The 18,852-nt window shown below is 43.9% G+C and overlaps 1 protein-coding gene across 2 annotated transcripts in view; it reads left to right on the top strand.

Annotated features, from left to right (window-relative positions):
* ALDH1A1 (aldehyde dehydrogenase 1 family member A1) overlaps nucleotides 1-18,852 on the top strand; it is a 63,078-nt gene that overhangs the window by 16,837 nt on the left and 27,389 nt on the right. Inside the window, exon 2 of one of the 2 annotated variants that reach the window (XM_083403465.1) lies at nucleotides 1,462-1,535. In XM_083403465.1, the coding sequence (XP_083259591.1) occupies nucleotides 1,476-1,535 (60 nt within the window). In that variant the 5' untranslated portion in view covers nucleotides 1,462-1,475. Of the gene's footprint in view, nucleotides 1-1,362; nucleotides 1,536-18,852 lie in introns of those variants that run through there. The other variant, XM_083403464.1, reaches the window with a different exon arrangement.

Raw genomic sequence — 18,852 nt, 5'->3', positions numbered from 1 at the left:
TTGGGCTGAATAAACATTACACAGTATAGCCTTTTAAATGTGTTTGGGGGGTGGGGGTTATTGGTTTGTTTTTGTTTTATTATGTATTTCATGTTTTCATTTTGTATGTTTATGTTGTGTGAACCACCCTGTGATCTTTGGAATTTAATATTAATTTAATAAATGATAAAAATGAAAATTTATCAGTGTTTTAGTGTGATTTTTTCCTAATATATATCCATTTTTGTATGCTATTTTGCAAGCAATTTCCTCTTATACAATGCATTTTATATGTTATGTTATGTTTTATTTTATTATATATGGCATTATTTTCAATAATAATACATTTATACTTTTCAATGCACACGTTTTTGTGCTTATTATTTGCTAGAAGAATAGTTTCACAAAATTTCAGAAAGTATACCTGCTTCAGTTCATATCTTGTTTCAGCAGGAACTGTGAATTAGGTCTGGTCTCACGAGAATCTAAACTAAACCAAATATGCTGCCCGTACCTAACTTGCAGCCTAGCTCCAGTCATGTGCTCCAAGATCTTGGCAAACAGGAAACCTGGAGAAGATGGTCTGAATCTTTCTTCTAGTGCCAATTGGAGATTTCCCAGTTCCTACAATAAGAGCCTGAAGTCTGTGTGTTTGCAACCCACTAGCCTGGAAGTTTAGAAGCAGGGTGATGGCAGTACTACCTAAAGGTTGGAGCCATGGGTAATGCTTTACCCCCTCACAGGCCAGGTGCACACTGTGGGCTCTGACACTGCAGTCATAGCATTGCACTCTGCAAGGCACACGCTTGTATATCTAACTAAGAATAATACACCCTGAAGATATTATTGATGAACCACAAAATCTGATTGTTTTAAAAGTGCTGCAAGGCACTTAGTTGGTTTTGCTGCAAAAGCCAGCAAGGTTTCCTGCTTCCTAGAATGTTTCCAAGAGTTATTAAAAATGCATTGATTTCACATATTCAAATTAAACACTCTTTTCAATATTACCACAGCAATTCCTGCCAGGAAAAGCTGAACCTGTTGGATTTTCGCCTGTCTTGTCACTGCTAGAAAGACAGGAACTATTTTTTAAAACAACAACAACAACATAGAGTTTGTGTAAATTTCCAAAGCTGTGAAGTATCTTCAGAACTCTTTTTAGGTTATCTATACTGATGTTTCTGAGTGTATGTTATTCTTGCAGGTGAAAAGGAGCAGGCTGCTATTTGCACACACAGAGAGTGCCACGACCTCATATGGACTTTTGCACCCAAGTGCACAGCCTGCTTTTCTAGGTGTTGCACATTAGCTGTAGTCCCCCCCTCTCCGCTCTCTGTGCTGTGCAGTTGTTCGTCCAATCATACTCTTGCATGCAAATATACTATAGCCAGTTCAGATAAAAAGGCACAATTATATCTAAGTGCTCAGTCAGGGCAAATATCACTGAACTTTTCTTACAACCTCCTCTCACCTCTGTTTCAGGAACTAGTCCAAACATGTCAACTGCCCCGGCTTTGCCAGAGCCCCTCAAGGACCTGAAGATTCAGTATACTAAGGTTAGTTATATTTATGTGGCTTAACTTCCCTCTAGCTCTGCCACTGAGGCAATCTCCTCCTGTCTTATTGCTGTAGGTCTGTGCAGTTCCCACTTTGGCGGTGGATCTCAGTGCATATAACTTTGTTGCCGGTTTTTACCTATGGATCTCACTGCAGCTTTATTCCCTGGTGTTCCCCCTGTTTCTGCAGAATGTGGCTGCTGACGGCCACCCTGTTTCAGAAGAGTTGCAATTGTTGCTCTGTGTGAATTATGTCTGAAGCTATGATTCTGTGAGCCCAAAGCATTTTAGGGCTTCAGCCTTAACCATGGTACTATTTGTAGACCTATGCATATGTGCTTGGGAGAAGCCCCATCAAACTAACAGCTGGATCTTATGCATGTTTACTCAAAGCAAGCCTCACTGGGTTCAGTGGCACCTTCTCTGAAGGAAGCATGCGTGAGATTGGGGCTTTTTTGTTTTGGGAGATGTGTATAGGATTTGACTGATGCCTAGGAACAAGTTCTGCAGAAATTATAGCATTACTTCCACAGCGGTGTTTCCAGGACTGGATTATAACACAGTATTAATGGTTTACAGAAAGAAAGATAAAATCAGCAAAGGGGAAAATCAGAATATGTTACTGTATTAGGGAATGTAACATTGATTTATAATTACAATTCATTCCTAAAATATGTAGACTACAATCTTCTGCACATTTACTTGGGAGTAAACACCACTGAGCACAATGGTATTCACTTCTCAGTAGACGTGTGTAGGGTTGCACAGTTTCTTGGGGGGAAATCCAGCAGAATTGTTGAAATGTGAACAACACACATGCATCGCCTACGTACCTGGAAGAGAAGTGCATAAAAGCAGGCCAGCCACTTGAGAGCAAGAATGAGGTGGACAATCCTTGCTAGTAGACTTTCTACAATCTAAAAAAGGCATTGACATGCAAGGCAAAGGGCTGGGGAAAATAAGAGGGTCCCTGGCCTGAGGGCTTGTCGTTAGCCAGCTAAGCTGGAGGACTTGGATGCAGCAGGATGATTCAACCTGCAGTACTGCACAGAATGGCAATAATCTTATTTGAGCTGAACATGTTGCTCAGGTTCTGCTTACAGCGGCATCTGGTTGGGCCTTGTGAGAAGAGGATGCTGGACTAGATAGGCCTTTGGCCTGATCTAGCAAAATCTTCTTATGTTATCATGTCATCTGTAATACTGTGCAAGAAAAGACACCCCCAAGTACATTATGTATATAGTTGTATAGTTTCTGCAGTTCAGCAAAAGTGTTCCTCTGTAGCAAGCTTGGGAATCTGGGTGAGAGACACCTCATGAAATCTGTATTTGCACTGCACATGTGGGATGGGGATGTACATTCCTATCTGCCTTGAGAGCAAAAGGAAATGTGCAGCCCAATCCACTCTCTTGAATCACCAATTGCATAGGGCCTGGCTGCAGCTAGACTCAAGCTAACATATTTAGTATTCAGGCATTAATGTACTAGGAAGCAGAAGGCTTCTCAAAATAAAACTAGATTGTTTTCATGTTCTTCCTATATTCCAAGGACATAATAAACCTGTATATCCAGTTTCCAGAAGCTCTTGAAAGAAAAACAACAGTGGGTTGTATCCATTCCACTCACACAGCAGACTTCCACTTGCACAACCAAACTCCCCCCTCTCCTCTCCCATGTAGCTCCTGTGCACCCTCAGAATCTGCCTCAGGGGGCTGTGAGACCCTTTGGAGCAGATACTGGGAGTGTGAAGGAAGGGGAAATCACACTGCATGAGCAGAACACCACTCAAAACGTGCAGCATTGACTGCAACCCAAAGAGTCTTGTGGCACTTTAACATCTGTTATGGGATAAGCTTTAAAGGACTGCAATCTACCTGATCACATGTATGAAATGCTATCCTACGTTGCAGGTGTGTGCGTGCATATGTGAATTCAGGATGGGGAAAGGATTGTAAACAGTGAAGTCAAAAGAAAACGAAATGCAGAGAAGTATGATGGTGATAATTATCTTATTAACTGGGCCTTTCATACAGACAGACACAACATACATCCTGGCTTTGGTAAAACGATTTTTTAAAAAAATGATTAAAAAAAAATCAATTCTGCAGTTTCAGTCCAGAAAAGACAGCACTTAACAACACTGCAGTCTTCTTTTGAAGTTCCCATATTCATGTTATGTTGGTTGCAGTGTCATTGGAAGCTAAAATGGCCTCTTCCTGTTTTTTCTATATTGCCATGTTACCATTTTAGAGTAGTGTTGTGTAGAGAAAAGCCTGTTTGTCTTATAAGAGAATTCAGAAGTGCCATGTTGGCAGATGATGGCATATCACTGGAAGCTGATCAGGTGAATGAATCTCAAGGTTGCACATGAATAGAATAGAATCATATTGGATGGGACCCTGAGGATCATCTAGTCCAACTGTTTTTGGGGGACAGGGGGCAGGCAAGTGGGGGGGCTCCCTGGTCCTGAACCAGGTGCACAGCCTGGGAGTCATTTTGGACTCACAGCTGACCATGGAGGCACGGGTCAATTCTGTGAGCAGGGAAACTTTCTACCAGCTCCATCTGGTACACCGGCTGCTATAACTTGTGGATTGAATCAGCAGAATGGATTTTTATCACACTACATGTGTTAGTTGGTTTATCAGTGCCAGGATGTCTGTGCTATCAGCCCCGCTCTTCTGCCAACAATGTAAATTACCACCACCCATACTTACTTTGGATCTGACAGTTTACCTCCTCTAACCATCAAGTACCTGAAACTGAGGATACTTCTTCATATCTCTGGTGAAGTGGACTGTAGCTCACAAAATCTTATGCTGTGATAAAGTTGTTAGTCTTTAAGGGACCAAAAGATTCTTCGTTGTTTTTTCCATATATCCAGCTAAGTCCTCTGCCTTAAAAAAATCCATGTTGCAAACAAGCTTGCCATAGAAGCAAAGGATATCATAGCAAATTCTTTCCATGCTTATGCACAAACAAACGGATAAGCAGAAAGGTATTATCTTATCGAACCGCTAAAGTAGTTCTCTCATCTTACCACCAGCACATTGCTATTCCTTGCATCAGAGTATAATTGCTAAAATAGAAAGTATCTTTGAACTTTGTGCAGATTGGCAGCAAACGTTTTGAAGATTTTCAGGTCATCTGAAGGAGAAAGGAAAATAGCTGCGCAATTGAGAGAATCACTAGCAGGGCCCTTTGCTTATCACTTTATTGGCCAGAGATTGCCGTGAGTTGGGGGCAAGTGGGACACAGCAGGCTTTGGAGCGTTCCAGCCAGTCTGTGCCTTTCCCAGCAGTTGGGTGTGCAAACTCTGGCAGGTGACTGAAGTTTATCTCCTTGCTGCTGAAGGATCACATGCTGATAGTTACACACAGAAGTGTTGTGCAAGGCAAAAGGGCAGGTACATCAGGGTGGGCTCCCTCCCTCCCGCCCTCCTTCCCTTAGGTACCTGTCAGCCCTAAGCCACAGTTTCTCACCTTTAAGCACGTGCTCAACTCTCTCGCATTGAAATCAGGCTTGGCTGGATCACAGCCCCAAAGGCATAATATTTCACAAAGAAAAGAAGGAGAAATTTGGGAGGCCTCTTCTGGAATGCTGAAAGCATGAGGAAAAGGTCTGGAGTTGTGACTTTATTCTCAAATCTGATCGTTCCCCCTTGGTAAATGTGTGGAAGAAACACCCTGTGGAGGGACCCAATTCTGCAGCCTCCTCACCTGCTCCTGCACCGACCGCTTTGTGCCCATCGTGGTGTTTGCATTTCCTTGATAAGGCAGTAGAGATGTGGTGAGAGTTTGGCAATATTTAACAAGTTTCAGAAACTGGCAGCAGCGTTCAGCTTTTTAGGATTATAAAACACTCCAGAAAAGTAAAGAGGGGGGTGTGTGTGTTTATGTTGCAGGTATAAGGTTCTTACTTCTTTCCTCTAAAAAAGAAGGAAGGGTGAAAAATGCAGGCTTTCCCTTTGAATTATGTCCAAAATAAAATACTTAGTCAGCATAGGAATTTCTAAAACGTGCTATGTCCAAATCCAGATTAACCACCACATCTGATATTTCCATAATGCCAGCTAACTGCCTAATATTTTACTGTCTGTGATGGTGACAGAAGTGATCATGAAACCAATACAGGCATTGACAAGGCTCCCCAGATCCAAATAAATAGATAGCCAGTGTTGAACTTGAAGCACCCAACTTCTAATTTCAGCAACTAGCTGAGACTGGCAGAGGTAAAGAACAAAATTAATGTGAGTGCCTCTAAAGGGAAATGTGACCTGAAACGGTCCAGGGAAGACCTGTAGTAGCTTCTGTTCTCTTCTCCCTACCTGGGACTTTGCAATTTGATATACCCACAAAATTCTATATCTGCTCGCTTAGCACAGCTTTTTTTGGAATTGTGTGACTGATTCTGTACGGGCTTTTAATGATTTAAAAAGAAAGAAAGATGGGCACACATTTAGGATGCTAATCCATTTTCTCTTTCTAGAGGCATACTGAAGTGTGAACATGGGATGAAAAACTTAGCCCTTAAGTGTCAGGCATAGCCAAGCCTGCCTTTTAGGGGGCAGCTGTGCCACGACTCAGTCTAACGCACAATAAAGTTCCACTTCAGTGTGTCCCTCATCCATATGCAGCCTGCAGCCCATTGATCCCGTTCCTTGGGATGCTTTTGCTTCTGATCGAATAAATGATGGAGCAGACAGCAGTATACCATTGTCCTGATCCACAGATCAGGGATTCCAGAAAAGGATGTCAAAACTGCCAAAAGGATTCATTCTAGTGCTTTGTTATGAAAAGGTGAAAACTTCAATGCAATGCCAGAAACCTTACTGCCTTTACAGACTCAGGATAGACACGAAAACAGCAAACATTCATCATGACTGCCTGCCCCCGGGCAAGCATTTTGTGCATGGCTTATACAGAAAACATCATGTGTCAGTTGGGTTAGAAACCCCCATTGGTCCACCTGGCTCACGAAGGCAGGGATGGCAGGCAGCCAAGCCTCATGGACAGCTCCCCTCCCTAGGCCAAGAGCCAAGCATCCAAAGTCCACAGATAAGCATAGCACCAAAGCAAGCCAAAGAGCAAGCAGATAAACATATATGAGCTCATTCTCGCAGCCAATAATAGTTAGTCCCGGGGTTCCCTTGCCTACCAAGGTGGCATTTACAGGCCTTTAGAAACATTTTCACAGTTTGGTTCTACACAAAGATGTGTGGTGAATTTGCTACTCATCTCCAAGCAGAATCCACAGCAATGCACAAAACAACACAAAAAAGTAATCCTATTGCTATAATTGTGACAAAAATCATTAATAAGCGGTGCCACCCCCCCCAAACCCTTGGAACCCCCATGTTTCCTGTCCCAAACTGGCTGTATATTGATGCAACACTTCTCATATATCTATTCTGCTTTACAACCCCCTCCTAGAGCAGCTGCTGCTCAGGACAACCAGCATAGTCAGCCAGATTCCAGAGGGTGTGTTGGGCGGAGCTGTAGCAATAGCACTGCAGAGGTAGCAGCCAGAGGGCTTATTATTATTATTTACCTGGACAGGTTTCCCCAGCCACTCTGGGCAGCTTCCAACAGAATATTAAAAACACAATAAAACATCAAACATGAAAAACTTCCCTAAACAGGGCTGCTTTCAGATGTCTTCTAAAAGTCAGATAGTTGTTTATTTCTCTGACATCTGATGGGAGGGTGTTCCACAGGGCGGGCACCACTACTGAGAATGCCCTTTTTTTATATAATATTTTTATTAAGGTTCTTACATAAAAAGAAAAAACAACAGAACAATACAAAAATACAAAACAAAAACAACAACACAAAAGAGAAAAAAAGAAGAACAAATAAAAACAATTCCATTTTCATAGTATTCCTTGCATTTACTTATTTCCCAGACTTCCCCACACCTCCCCTCACTGTATTCCAGTTCATATATTTGATCAGCAAATCCCTTCCCTCTATCTTAACTAATCTTTATCTTAATCTTAATATCTTAATATATCTTAATCTCCTTAATATCTTAATAAATTAAGCCTTTTAATTTTACACCTTTTGACCTTTGAATTTTCTATACTCCTTCACCACTTTATTACTAATAACCTTTTACGTTCAGTCCGATGTCATTCTAACATTCATTAATCTTATAATATTTCTGTAAATAGTCTTTAAATTTCTTCCAATCTTCTTCCACCGTCTCTTCTCCCTGGTCTCTGATTCTGCCAGTCATTTTTGCCAATTCCATGTAGTCCATCACCTTCATCTGCCATTCTTCCAGAGTGGGTAGTTCTTGTGTCTTCCAATACTGCGCGATAAGTATTCTTGCTGCTGTTGTGGCATACATAAAGAAAGTTCTATCCTTCTTTCGCACCTGTTGGCCAACCACGCCCAGGAGAAAGGCCTCTGGTTTCTTCGGGAAGGTGTATTTAAACACCTTTTTCATTTCATTATAAATCATTTCCCAGAAGGTCTTAATCCTTGGGCACGTCCACCAAAGGTGAAAGAATGTACCTTCAGTTTCTTTACATTTCCAACATTTGTTATCGGGCAAGTGATAGATTTTTGCTAGCTTGACTGGTGTCATGTACCATCTGTATATCATTTTCATAATATTCTCTCTTAAGGCATTAGATGCCGTGAATTTCATACCAGTGGTCCATAACTGTTCCCAGTCAGCCATCATTATGTTATGTCCAACATCTTGTGCCCATTTGATCATAGCAGATTTTACTGCTTCATCCTGAGTATTCCATTTCAACAGCAAGTTATACATTCTTGACAAAATCTTAGTTTTGGGTTCTAGCAGTTCTGTTTCCAGTTTTGATTTTTCCACCTGGAAGCCAATTTTTCTATCCAGTTTATATGCCTCCATTATCTGGTGATAATGAAGCCAGTCTCGCACTTTACTTTTTAGTTTTTCAAAACTCTGCAGTTTTAGTTTGTCTCCCTCCTGCTCCAAAATTTCCCAATATTTAGGCCATTTGGCCTCCATATTGAGCTTTTTTAGAGCTTTTGCTTCCATTGGTGACAACCACCTTGGGGTTTTATTTTCAAGTAGATCTTTATACCTTGTCCAAACATTAAACAATGCTTTCCTGACAATGTGATTTTTGAACATTCTATGCACTTTAACCTTTTCGTACCATAAATATGCATGCCAACCAAAAACTTTATTGAATCCTTCTAAATCCACTGACACTGACAAACTAGAACGTGTACAGAGGAGGGCAACCAAAATGGTCAAAGGCCTGGAAACAATGCCTTATGAGGATCGGCTAAGGGAGCTGGGCATGTTTAGCCTGGAGAAGAGGAGGTTAAGGGGTGATATGATAGCCATGTTCAAATATATAAAAGGATGTCACATAGAGGAGGGAGAAAGGTTGTTTTCTGCTGCTTCAGAGAAGCGGACACGGAGCAATGGATACAAACTACAAGAAAGAAGATTCCACCTAAACATTAGGAAGAACTTCCTGACAGTAAGAGCTGTTCGACAGTGGAATTTGCTGCCAAGGAGTGTGGTGGAGTCTCCTTCTTTGGAGGTCTTTAAGCAGAGGCTTGACAACCATATGTCAGGAGTGCTCTGATGGTGTTTCCTGCTTGGCAGGGGGTTGGACTCGATGACCCTTGTGGTCTCTTCCAACTCTATGATTCTATGATTCTATGATTCTATGAAATCCAAAATGTCTGTGTTTTCAAGAAGCAACCATTCTTTCAACCAGCAGAAAGCTGCTGATTCATAATAGAGTTTTAGGTCTGGCAGGGCAAAGCCTCCTCTTTCTTTTGCATCAGTTAATATTTTAAATTTTATTCTTGGCTTTTTGCCCTGCCAGACAAATCTAGAGATATCTTTCTGCCACTTCTTGAAACAGTCCATTTTGTCAATAATTTGCAGTGTCTGAAATAAGAACAACATTCTAGGCAATACATTCATCTTTATCGCAGCAATACGACCTAACAGTGAAAGCTTCAAATTTGACCAAATTTCTAAATCTTTCTTACATTTATCATAGTTGTCTTTAAATAAGTTCCCATTTTTAGCTGTCATGTTAATCCCCAAATACTTCACTTTCTTAACCACTGTCAAACCTGTCTCATTCTGAAACCTCTCTTTCTCAGTTTCTGTTAAATTCTTTTCCAAAACCTTTGTTTTTTATTTATTCAATTTAAATCCTGCTACTCGACCAAACTCCTGAATCAGTTCTAAAACTCTTCTTGTACTAGACTCTGGCTCCTGTAAGGTCAAAACTAGGTCATCTGCAAATGCTCTTAATTTATATTGTTTGGCTCCGACCTGTATCCCTTTAACCAATTGGTCCTTTCTGATCATATTCAGCAAAACCTCCAGGACCGATATAAAAAGCAATGGGGAAATTGGGCAACCTTGTCGTGTTCCTTTTTCTATTCTGAACTCCTCCGTTACAACATTATTAACGATTAGTCTAGCTTTTTGTTCAGAATAGATTGCACCTATACCATTTTCAAATTCTTGTCCTACCCCCATCCCCTGGAGATTCTTCTTCATAAAGCTCCAAGAAATGTTGTCAAATGCTTTCTCCGCATCCACAAAAATCAAAACTGCTTTCGTGTTAATTTTCTCCTGTAATAGTTCCAAAATGTCAATTACATTTCTCACATTGTTAGATAAGTGTCTACCCGGGAGAAAGCCTGCTTGGTCTTTATGGATCTCCTCTACTAAAACTTTCTTTAATCTTCTAGCCAAAATGTCTGCAAAGATTTTGTAATCCACATTAAGTAGTGATATAGGGCGGTAGTTCTTAAGCTGAGTCTTTTCAGTCTCTGTCTTTGGTATAAGTGTGATGAATGCCTCTTTCCACGACTCTGGTGCCTTTCTCCCCTCCAATATATCACACTACTGAGAATGCCCTCTGCCTGGTTCCCTGTAACTTCACTTCTTGCAGTGAGGGAACTGCCAGAAGGCCCTCGGCACTGGACCTCAGTGTCCGGGCAGAACGATAGGGGTGGAGACGCTCCTTCAGGACCGAGGCCCTTTAGGACTTTAAAGGTCAGCACCAACACTTTGAATTTTGCTCAGAAATGTACTGGTAGCCAATGCAGGTCTTTCAGGAACTGGAGTTATATAGTCTCTGCAGCCACTCCCTGTCACCAGTCTAGCTGCCGCATTCTGGATTAATTGCAGTTTCTGGGTCACCTTCAAAGGTAGCCCCACATAGATTGCATTGCAGGAGTCCAAGCAGCAGATAACTAGCGCATGCACCACTCTGGCAAGACAGTCTGCGGGCAGGTAGGGTCTCAGTCTGCATACCAGATGGAGCTGGTAGACAGCTGCCCTGGACACAGAATTAACCTGTGCCTCCATGGACAGCTGTGAGTCCAAAATGACTCCCAGGCTGCACACCTGGTCTTTCAGGGGCACAATTACCCCATTCAGGACCAGGGAGTCCTCCACACCCGCCCGCCCCCTGTCCCCCCAAACAGTACTTCTGTCTTGTCAGGATTCAACCTCAATAGACGCCATCCATCCTCCAACCACCTCCAGACACTCACACAGAACCTTCACCACCTTCACTGGTTCCGATCTGAAAGAGAGGTAGAGCTGGGTATCATCTGCATACTGATGAACACCCAGCCCAAACCCCCTGATGACCTCTCCCAGCGGCTTCATGTAGTTGTTAAAAAGCATGGGGACGGAACCCTGAGGAACCCCACAAATGAGAGTCCAGGGGTCTGAACACTCATCTTCCCACACCACTTTCTGGACACTGCCCAGGAGGAAGGAGTGGGACTACTGTATAACAATGCCCTCAGCTCCCAGCTCCTCTAGACAGTCCAGAAGGATGTCATGGTCGATGGTATCAAAGGCTGCTGAGAGATCCAGCCGAACTAGGAAACAGCTTTCACCCTTGTCCCTAGCCCACTGGAGATCATCGACCAGCGTGACCAATACCTGAATCCTGATTGGAAGGGACACAAATAGTCCGCATCCTCCAGGCATGCCTGGAGTTGTTCAGCAACCACTCAATCAATCAATCAATCAATCACCTTGCCCAAGAATGGAAGATTTGAGACTGGGCGATAGTTGGCCATATTGGCTGGGTCCAAAGATGTTATTTTAAGAAGTGGTTTAATGACCATCTCTTTCAGCAGGACTGGGAAGGCTCCCTCAGAGAGGGAAGCATTCATCACCCCCAGCTCTTCCCAGCTCACTTTTATGAGCCAGGATGGGCAAGGATCAAGGAGACAGGTGGTTGGTTTCATGCGTCCAAGCAGCCTGTCCACATCCTCGGAGGTAACAGATTGGAATTGATCCCATGCAGCTTGACTAGACAGAGCTCTAGCACTCTCCCGCCCTGGCCCTGCTCCCACAGAGGAGTCTACCTCTTTCCGAATCTGAGCCACTTTATCTGCAAAAAACTTTGCAAAATGATTGTAGGAGATGTTGGGCCCCGATGGCAAAGGTGGTTCCGTTAGATTGTGAGCCACCTGAAAGAATCTCCTGCTGCTGTTTTCTGCAGATGCTATCTCCACTTGGTAGGCTCAACGTTGAGCTCTAACCCATGTCTGGTCTGATTCAGAATGATTTTTCCACCATCAGTACTCTAGCTGTCTCAGCAATTGTTCATCACCCTCAGCCCTGGGGAAAACCACAGCACTGTCTGGGCTCCATGCAGTCAGAGAGGGCACTTTGGAGCCAGACAGTTGAAAGCTCTGGTTAACTCCGCATTCCAGCGGGCCACCAGGGAATCAGCTGAAAGGCCATCAACATGGGATAAAACATCCCCTACCCTCTGGAAACCATTTGGGTCCATTAAGTGGCAGGGGCGGACCATCCGAATCTGTCCCACCTCCATGCATAGAGGAATGGTTGTGGAGAAGTCCAGTTGCACCAGGAAGTGATCCGACCAGGGCACTTCTTTTGTTTCACTTTTACTTAGTGTCAAATAATCCACATCCATAGAGATGGACACCACGTCTAAGGCATGTCCATGACTATGAGTTGGGTCAAACTTATTCAGGGACAGCCCCATGGAGGCCATGCTTTCCACGATGTCCCCAGTGGCCCTTTGTAAGATCATGTTGGCATGGATGTTAAAATCCCCTAGGACAACCAAACTAGGTGTCTCCAGAAGAACATCCGCAATGACCTGAAGCAGCTTGGGCAGGGAATCCTAGGTGCAGCAGGGAGGTCAGTACACCAAAAGGAATCCTGTACTGCCCCTATTGTCCAACTTCCAGAACATGCACTCAGAAAACTGGGTCTTCCCAATAGGACCCCTGGTGTAAGCTAATGACTTCCTATAAATCACTGCAACGCCCCCTCCCCACCCATATGACCCAGGTAGCTATGCGTAAGAGAAACCTGGCAGACAAACAGCAGCAAGAACAGGCCCATCTGCTTCATCCAGCCAAGTCTCTGTTACCAGATCAAGTCCTCCATCCATGACAGCCGTCTTGTGAATCTTTGACCTGACATTGCACAGCAGCACCTTAAGGCCATGTGGGTCTCCCTTGTTGATTCCAATATCCTTCTGGTCAAGACCAGACCCGGAGGCAGGGGTAGTCTTCAAACAACAACTAAACCTGCCTCCATTGTCTGGTCCTAGCGTAGCTCCTCCTCCTGCCTGTGATCACTGAGATTGGGTGTCTCAGTGCATTCTCCCCTGTGGAACTTGCCCCGGCCATTCTGAATCCCTGCCTGAAGTGAGGGGCAGTGGGGACCTGTGGCGGTGATTCTGGACAGGCTTGGAGCTCCCCAAGACTGATCATCCGCCTAGGTGAATCCATAACTGCTGCCCTCAAGGGGCTGAGTTTAACATGTTACTGAAGCCTGGAGGAAAGAGAAGCAGCTGCAACAGTAGGCTGGCTGTTTCTGTCTGTGTTGGAAACTCAGGGAGATGAGTTAAAGGCTTTGCATGGGTGGGTGAAGGCTAGAGAGACTGATGTTTCTCTAGAAAGATATATGCAAGCCACTGCCTGTGACGTTGTAAGGGATTCAGCTGGAAAGTTAGAGAGGCAGGAAAAGCAGTTGCTCACCTTTGCTTGTTGATATATACGCAAAAGTGGATGGCTGCAGCACCCTGAGGTAAAAGCTATTGCTCCACCAGGTTGGCCACCATCAGGGTGGGATCCTGAAGCTGAGGATAGCACCTCAACTGACGATGGGGAAGGGGAATTGCCTTCAGGTAGTGAAAGTGAGGGAAGGATGAGGCTGCACATCCTTTGGTGAAGTCTAAAGTGAAACAGCCTCGGGGGCTGCTGCTGCCCCAGCCCCACCAATGCAGGTGATCAGCGTTCACACCTGGTGTGCTCATGGTGATGGTTACGAAATTTCACCAGCAGCCACACAAAACACTGTTGGCCTGGCTGTTACATTTGTGGGATGAATGGGCAAACACCTGCTGTCTTGGTCTTCATTCTCTGTCAAGACAGCAAGGCTTTGCCGACTTTTGACAGTTTGCACCTTCTTCTGATAGAGCGCTGGAGCTGATCATTCTGTCATTTTGGGCATCACACGGGCTCGCTCTCCTTTGGGCCTGGGGAATCAGGACAACCAGGGAAGAAGCAAGCAAGAGTACTGAACAGACTCTGGGCCATAGCCAGAACTGCGGGTCCAGGCTACACTACCCATATATTAGTGACAGATTAGAGAACTGGGCCAAAACAAACAAGATGAATTTTAACAGGGAGAAATGTAAAGTATTGCACTTGGGCAAAAAAAATGAGAGGCACAAATACAAGATGGGTGACACCTGGCTTGAGAGCAGTACATGTGAAAAGGATCTAGGAGTCTTGGTTGACCACAAACTTGACATGAGCCAACAGTGTGACGCGGCAGCTAAAAAAGCCAATGCAATTCTGGGCTGCATCAATAGGAGTATAGCATCTAGATCAAGGGAAGTTATAGTGCCACTGTATTCTGCTCTGGTCAGACCTCACCTGGAGTACTGTGTCCAGTTCTGGGCACCACAGTTCAAGAAGGACACTGACAAACTGGAACGTGTCCAGAGGAGGGCAACCAAAATGGTCAAAGGCCTGGAAACGATGCCTTATGAGGAACGGCTAAGGGAGCTGGGCATGTTTAGCCTGGAGAAGAGGAGGTTAAGGGGGGATATGATAGCCATGTTCAAATATATAAAAGGATGTCACATAGAGGAGGGAGAAAGGTTGTTTTCTGCTGCTCCAGAGAAGCGGACACGGAGCAATGGATCCAAACTACAAGAAAGAAGATTCCACCTAAACATTAGGAAGAACTTCCTGACAATAAGAGCTGTTCAACAGTGGAATTTGCTGCCAAGGAGTGTGGTGGAGTCTCCTTCTTTGGAGGTCTTTAAGCAGAGGCTTGACAACCATATGTCAGGAGTGCTCTGATGGTGTTTCCTGCTTGGCAGGGGGTTGGACTCGATGGCCCTTGTGGTCTCTTCCAACTCTATGATTCTATGATTCTATTCTATGATTCTAGTGGCATCCTGTATATTAGTGACAAACCCCATGCTGTAGCCCCAGGCAGGCATGAAAAAGAGGAGCCTTATTCGTCAGCTATGATTGATATGCCAGGGTTGATGGCAAGTACAATGAAACAATTGCCTGGCTACTTCATCACATACCTAAAGTCAGCATGGATAGGTCTATCTGTCATGTGCCACAGCAGTTTGGGCATAAGAATTGGGCTGAAATCCATTTAATTCCACGTATTCTCACTTGCAAGCATGGAGGTGGGGTTTATGTTAAAACAAACAGACTTTTCACACTGATTTCAACGGGCACTAAGCACAACTAACTTCGTCTAGAATCTAAATGAACTGATTCTAGAATCTAGAATCTAGATTTTCCAAAATCAGGGTTTATTCCTGATGTCTCTCCATGCCCCAAACTCATACTAAAAGCCAGTAAAAGCCCTTAATAAGACTCATGTGTGTTTTGGGTTAGTAAGGAATTCAGGAAATGGCCTTTGATATACATGCACTAGTAAATATTTTACTTGATTATTCTCCGGAGTTAAATAATGATTATTCAACTAATAATGTTGTCCTTTGAATTTTTCTGTTACACTTCCAACCTAGCTTTTTAAAAACAATTAAAAATATTTTATGCTGCAATGTTATAAAGGCTTAACTGGGAGTAAATCTCAATGAATTCAGTGGAACTTCCTTTTGCTGTGGGTTGCATTGCACAGTACTAATTTGTAGTTATGTAGAGCGACTGAAAAAATACTTTTTTGTTGCCTTTGTGAAGCTAAGCTGAAAGGCAACATAAATGTATTATTTGCTAAGCAGAAAGAAAAATACAGTGGTGCCTCGCAAGACGAAAAGAATCCGTTCCGCGAGTCTTTTCGTCTTGCGGTTTTTTCGTCTTGCGAAGCAAGCCCATTAGCGGATTAGCGCTATTAGCGCTATTGACAGTTTAAGGGCTATTAACGGCTATTAAAGGCTTAAGGGATTAGCGGTTTAGCTGCTAAAAGGCTTTTAGCAGCTTAGCACTTCAGAAAAAGGGGTTGGGGAACGAAAAAAAACCTCAAATTTTTTTGTCAATTTTCGTCTTGCGAAGCAAGCCCAAAGGGAAATTCATCTTGCGAAGCGCCTCTGAAAATGGAAAACCCTTTCGTCTTGCGGGTTTTCCGTCTTGCGAGGCATTCGTCTTGCGGGGCACCACTGTATAAGACTCTTAAACCAATATGCTGTGAAAGGTGGTCATTTGTATGCCCGTGGTGTTAAGTCTGAAAGAACTCTGACATTAAACTCTTTGTTTTCTTTATGAGTTAAATTATTGGCAACCTTTTTCTACACAGTTCAAATCTGGTAAAGCCACTGAGGGTCAAATACAATTGTTCTGCTTCTGTAAGCCATATCCACATCATGGGAGCATCAACTGGCTATGCTTGGTCTGGGAAAGACTTGCTTGGCTTCATTTACCAGAAGCTGCTCGGCGTGGACCTTGAACTTTGCATTCAAGGATCTCCCAAGGCCACCTTCCTAGTGGTAAGGTTCCTGGACAAGGCCTCCTTCTGTGACATTGAATCAACTAAGCCAATGGCACTCAGTGGAGCTGTGGCACCTTTGCTTGTATGGCATCCCAGCCATCAAAAGGGGCAGAGGAGACAGGGACTTTGGAGAAGACAAATGTAAGCCGCCTGTTATAGATTGATAGGAAGACACACAAACATTTTGCATACTTGAATAATGTTAGGCACACAAAGTCTTCTGAACATGTTTTCATTTTACCAAAATCCAAACTCAGTGAGTCACAGACTTGTACAAGAGAGCCCTTTGAGGAAACTAAACCCACAATTAGCAAAATAAACACCATAGAGGACACCTCATCCATGTTGTGCTTTCGAATACTTGTTCTTGCAAAGAGGACCAGTTCAGACAGGCCCAGAACAGCTGTTGATGATGATCCTGCTTGCTTATTTGTTCATTTCTTCTGCCTGTCAATTATGATATCTCATTCACAATGGCACAAGGGAGCTCAGCTTCCATGGAAGGCTTGTTAGAAAGAAAAGTGATGAGTGTGCTAGTGTGACCCATTCCCTGCACTTCAACAGCCTAGGAGTTCCCGACCTCTCTGTCATCCCCCTGCAAACTCATGAGGGGAAGCCACAGTTCTTAGGATCATAGGAAGTTGTCTGGTCATGCTAATAATGGCAACCAGCCATGGTGGCTATTTCTGCATCCACCGACAGAAGCAGGAAGCCTCTGTATATCAGTTGCAGGAAATCCCAAGTGGAAAGAGCCCTGTTGTGCTCAGGCCTTGCTTGGGGGCTTCCCTTAGGCTTCTGCTTAGCTGCTTTGAGAACAGCATGCTGGACCAGATGGGCCTTTGACTTGCTCCAGTCGGGCTCTTCTTATGCTCCACAGTTACCAGGTCAGACTGTTTGCCTATTTTGCTCAGTGTTGTTTATCCTCCAGGCTCTCAGGCAGAGGCCCCCACACTCTCCTATTATTTTTTCCTATTACAGTGGTACCTTGGCTTACAGACGCTTCAGGTTACATACGCTTCAGGTTACAGGCTCCGCTAACCCCGAAACAGTACCTCGGGTTAAGAACTTTGCTTCAGGATGAGAACAGAAATCACTCGGTGGCAGCGGGAGGCCCATTTGCTAAAGTGGTGCTTCAGGTTAAGAACAGTTTCAGGTTAAGAATGGACCTCCGGAACGAATTAAGTACTTAACCCGAGGTACCACTGTATTTAAAAAACCCCGCCGTTAAGGGCACATAGCTAGCATGTCATCTAGTTTTGCCCATGTTGGCTGTGCTGCAGTCAAGCTGTCATTTGGAGGTGATGAGAAGAGGAAATAACATGCTGTACCTGATATAAAAAGCCTTTGAGTCAGTGGCCTAAACGTAGCAGTAAGAACTTCCAAAAAAGGTATGTTTCACAATTGTCTTTTTTCATAAACAGATACGAATTTGACTTACCCTTGCATCACATGGCACTGTTATATTAATATTTACGTTTCACGCACTCTCTCATTTTGGGAGCGCACCTTGTTGCCAAGCGTGGGTTTTCATTATTTGACACTCTGCTCGCTATCTTCTTGTGCCTAATTTAGTTTTCACCGTAACAGATCATGGTTCTGCCCTTATGTTTTTTTAATCTACATCTGGGCTTTGGCTATCGGTTTCCCTGGAAAGGATTTAGGCCATCATCCGCTTCCTGCTTGCTTAAAGGTTAGAACTGCATAGGCAAAATGCTTTCCAGCTATTTGAAAATGGATACTTTTAGCTATCTTACATCTGCTGCTGAGTAAATGAGTCTGATCTCTGGGTTGCTCAGAACCAGGATATGTTTAAGATCATATTATTACTAATACTGGCGCTCTTGTCTTTGTTTTCATGGTGCATCTGCAGCCTACGAGGCAAAGGGAGGATTGTCCAGGGGCATCAGGTGACCCCCCCTCCTCAATCCAGCCCATACATATGGGAGCAGGAGAGTACCATTCCCCCCCCCCCCCAGCCATTCTGCACACCTTTGGAAACCGCCAACACTCACTGGGTTTGACGTCCACAGGTTGTCCACCTACATGTAGATATGGGGACAGTGGAGAGGGGGAACTGGCTAGATGGGTGCAGACAGAAGATGAGCCCTTGGTTCCTGGGGCCTCACGTAGGAGCTGCCTGAAGAGAAGCACCATCCACTTCTGACATTAATTCAGGAACCCTGCACCATCCAGGACTCCTGACTGGTCCACAGAAATGCATGAAAGGATGAATTATGAAACTTCGTGAATAGTATTTCAGTAATTTACGACACAATACATCCTGTGCAAATCCTACTGCAAAGCTGAGAGCCAGTGTGGAATAAGAGAGTGTTGGACCACTCTCTGGGAGACC

This window comes from Podarcis tiliguerta, assembly GCF_965153285.1.
Source record: "Podarcis tiliguerta genome assembly, chromosome: 11".
In the NCBI taxonomy this organism is placed as follows: domain Eukaryota; kingdom Metazoa; phylum Chordata; class Lepidosauria; order Squamata; family Lacertidae; genus Podarcis; species Podarcis tiliguerta.
This window is presented reverse-complemented; position numbering and strand designations above follow the sequence as displayed.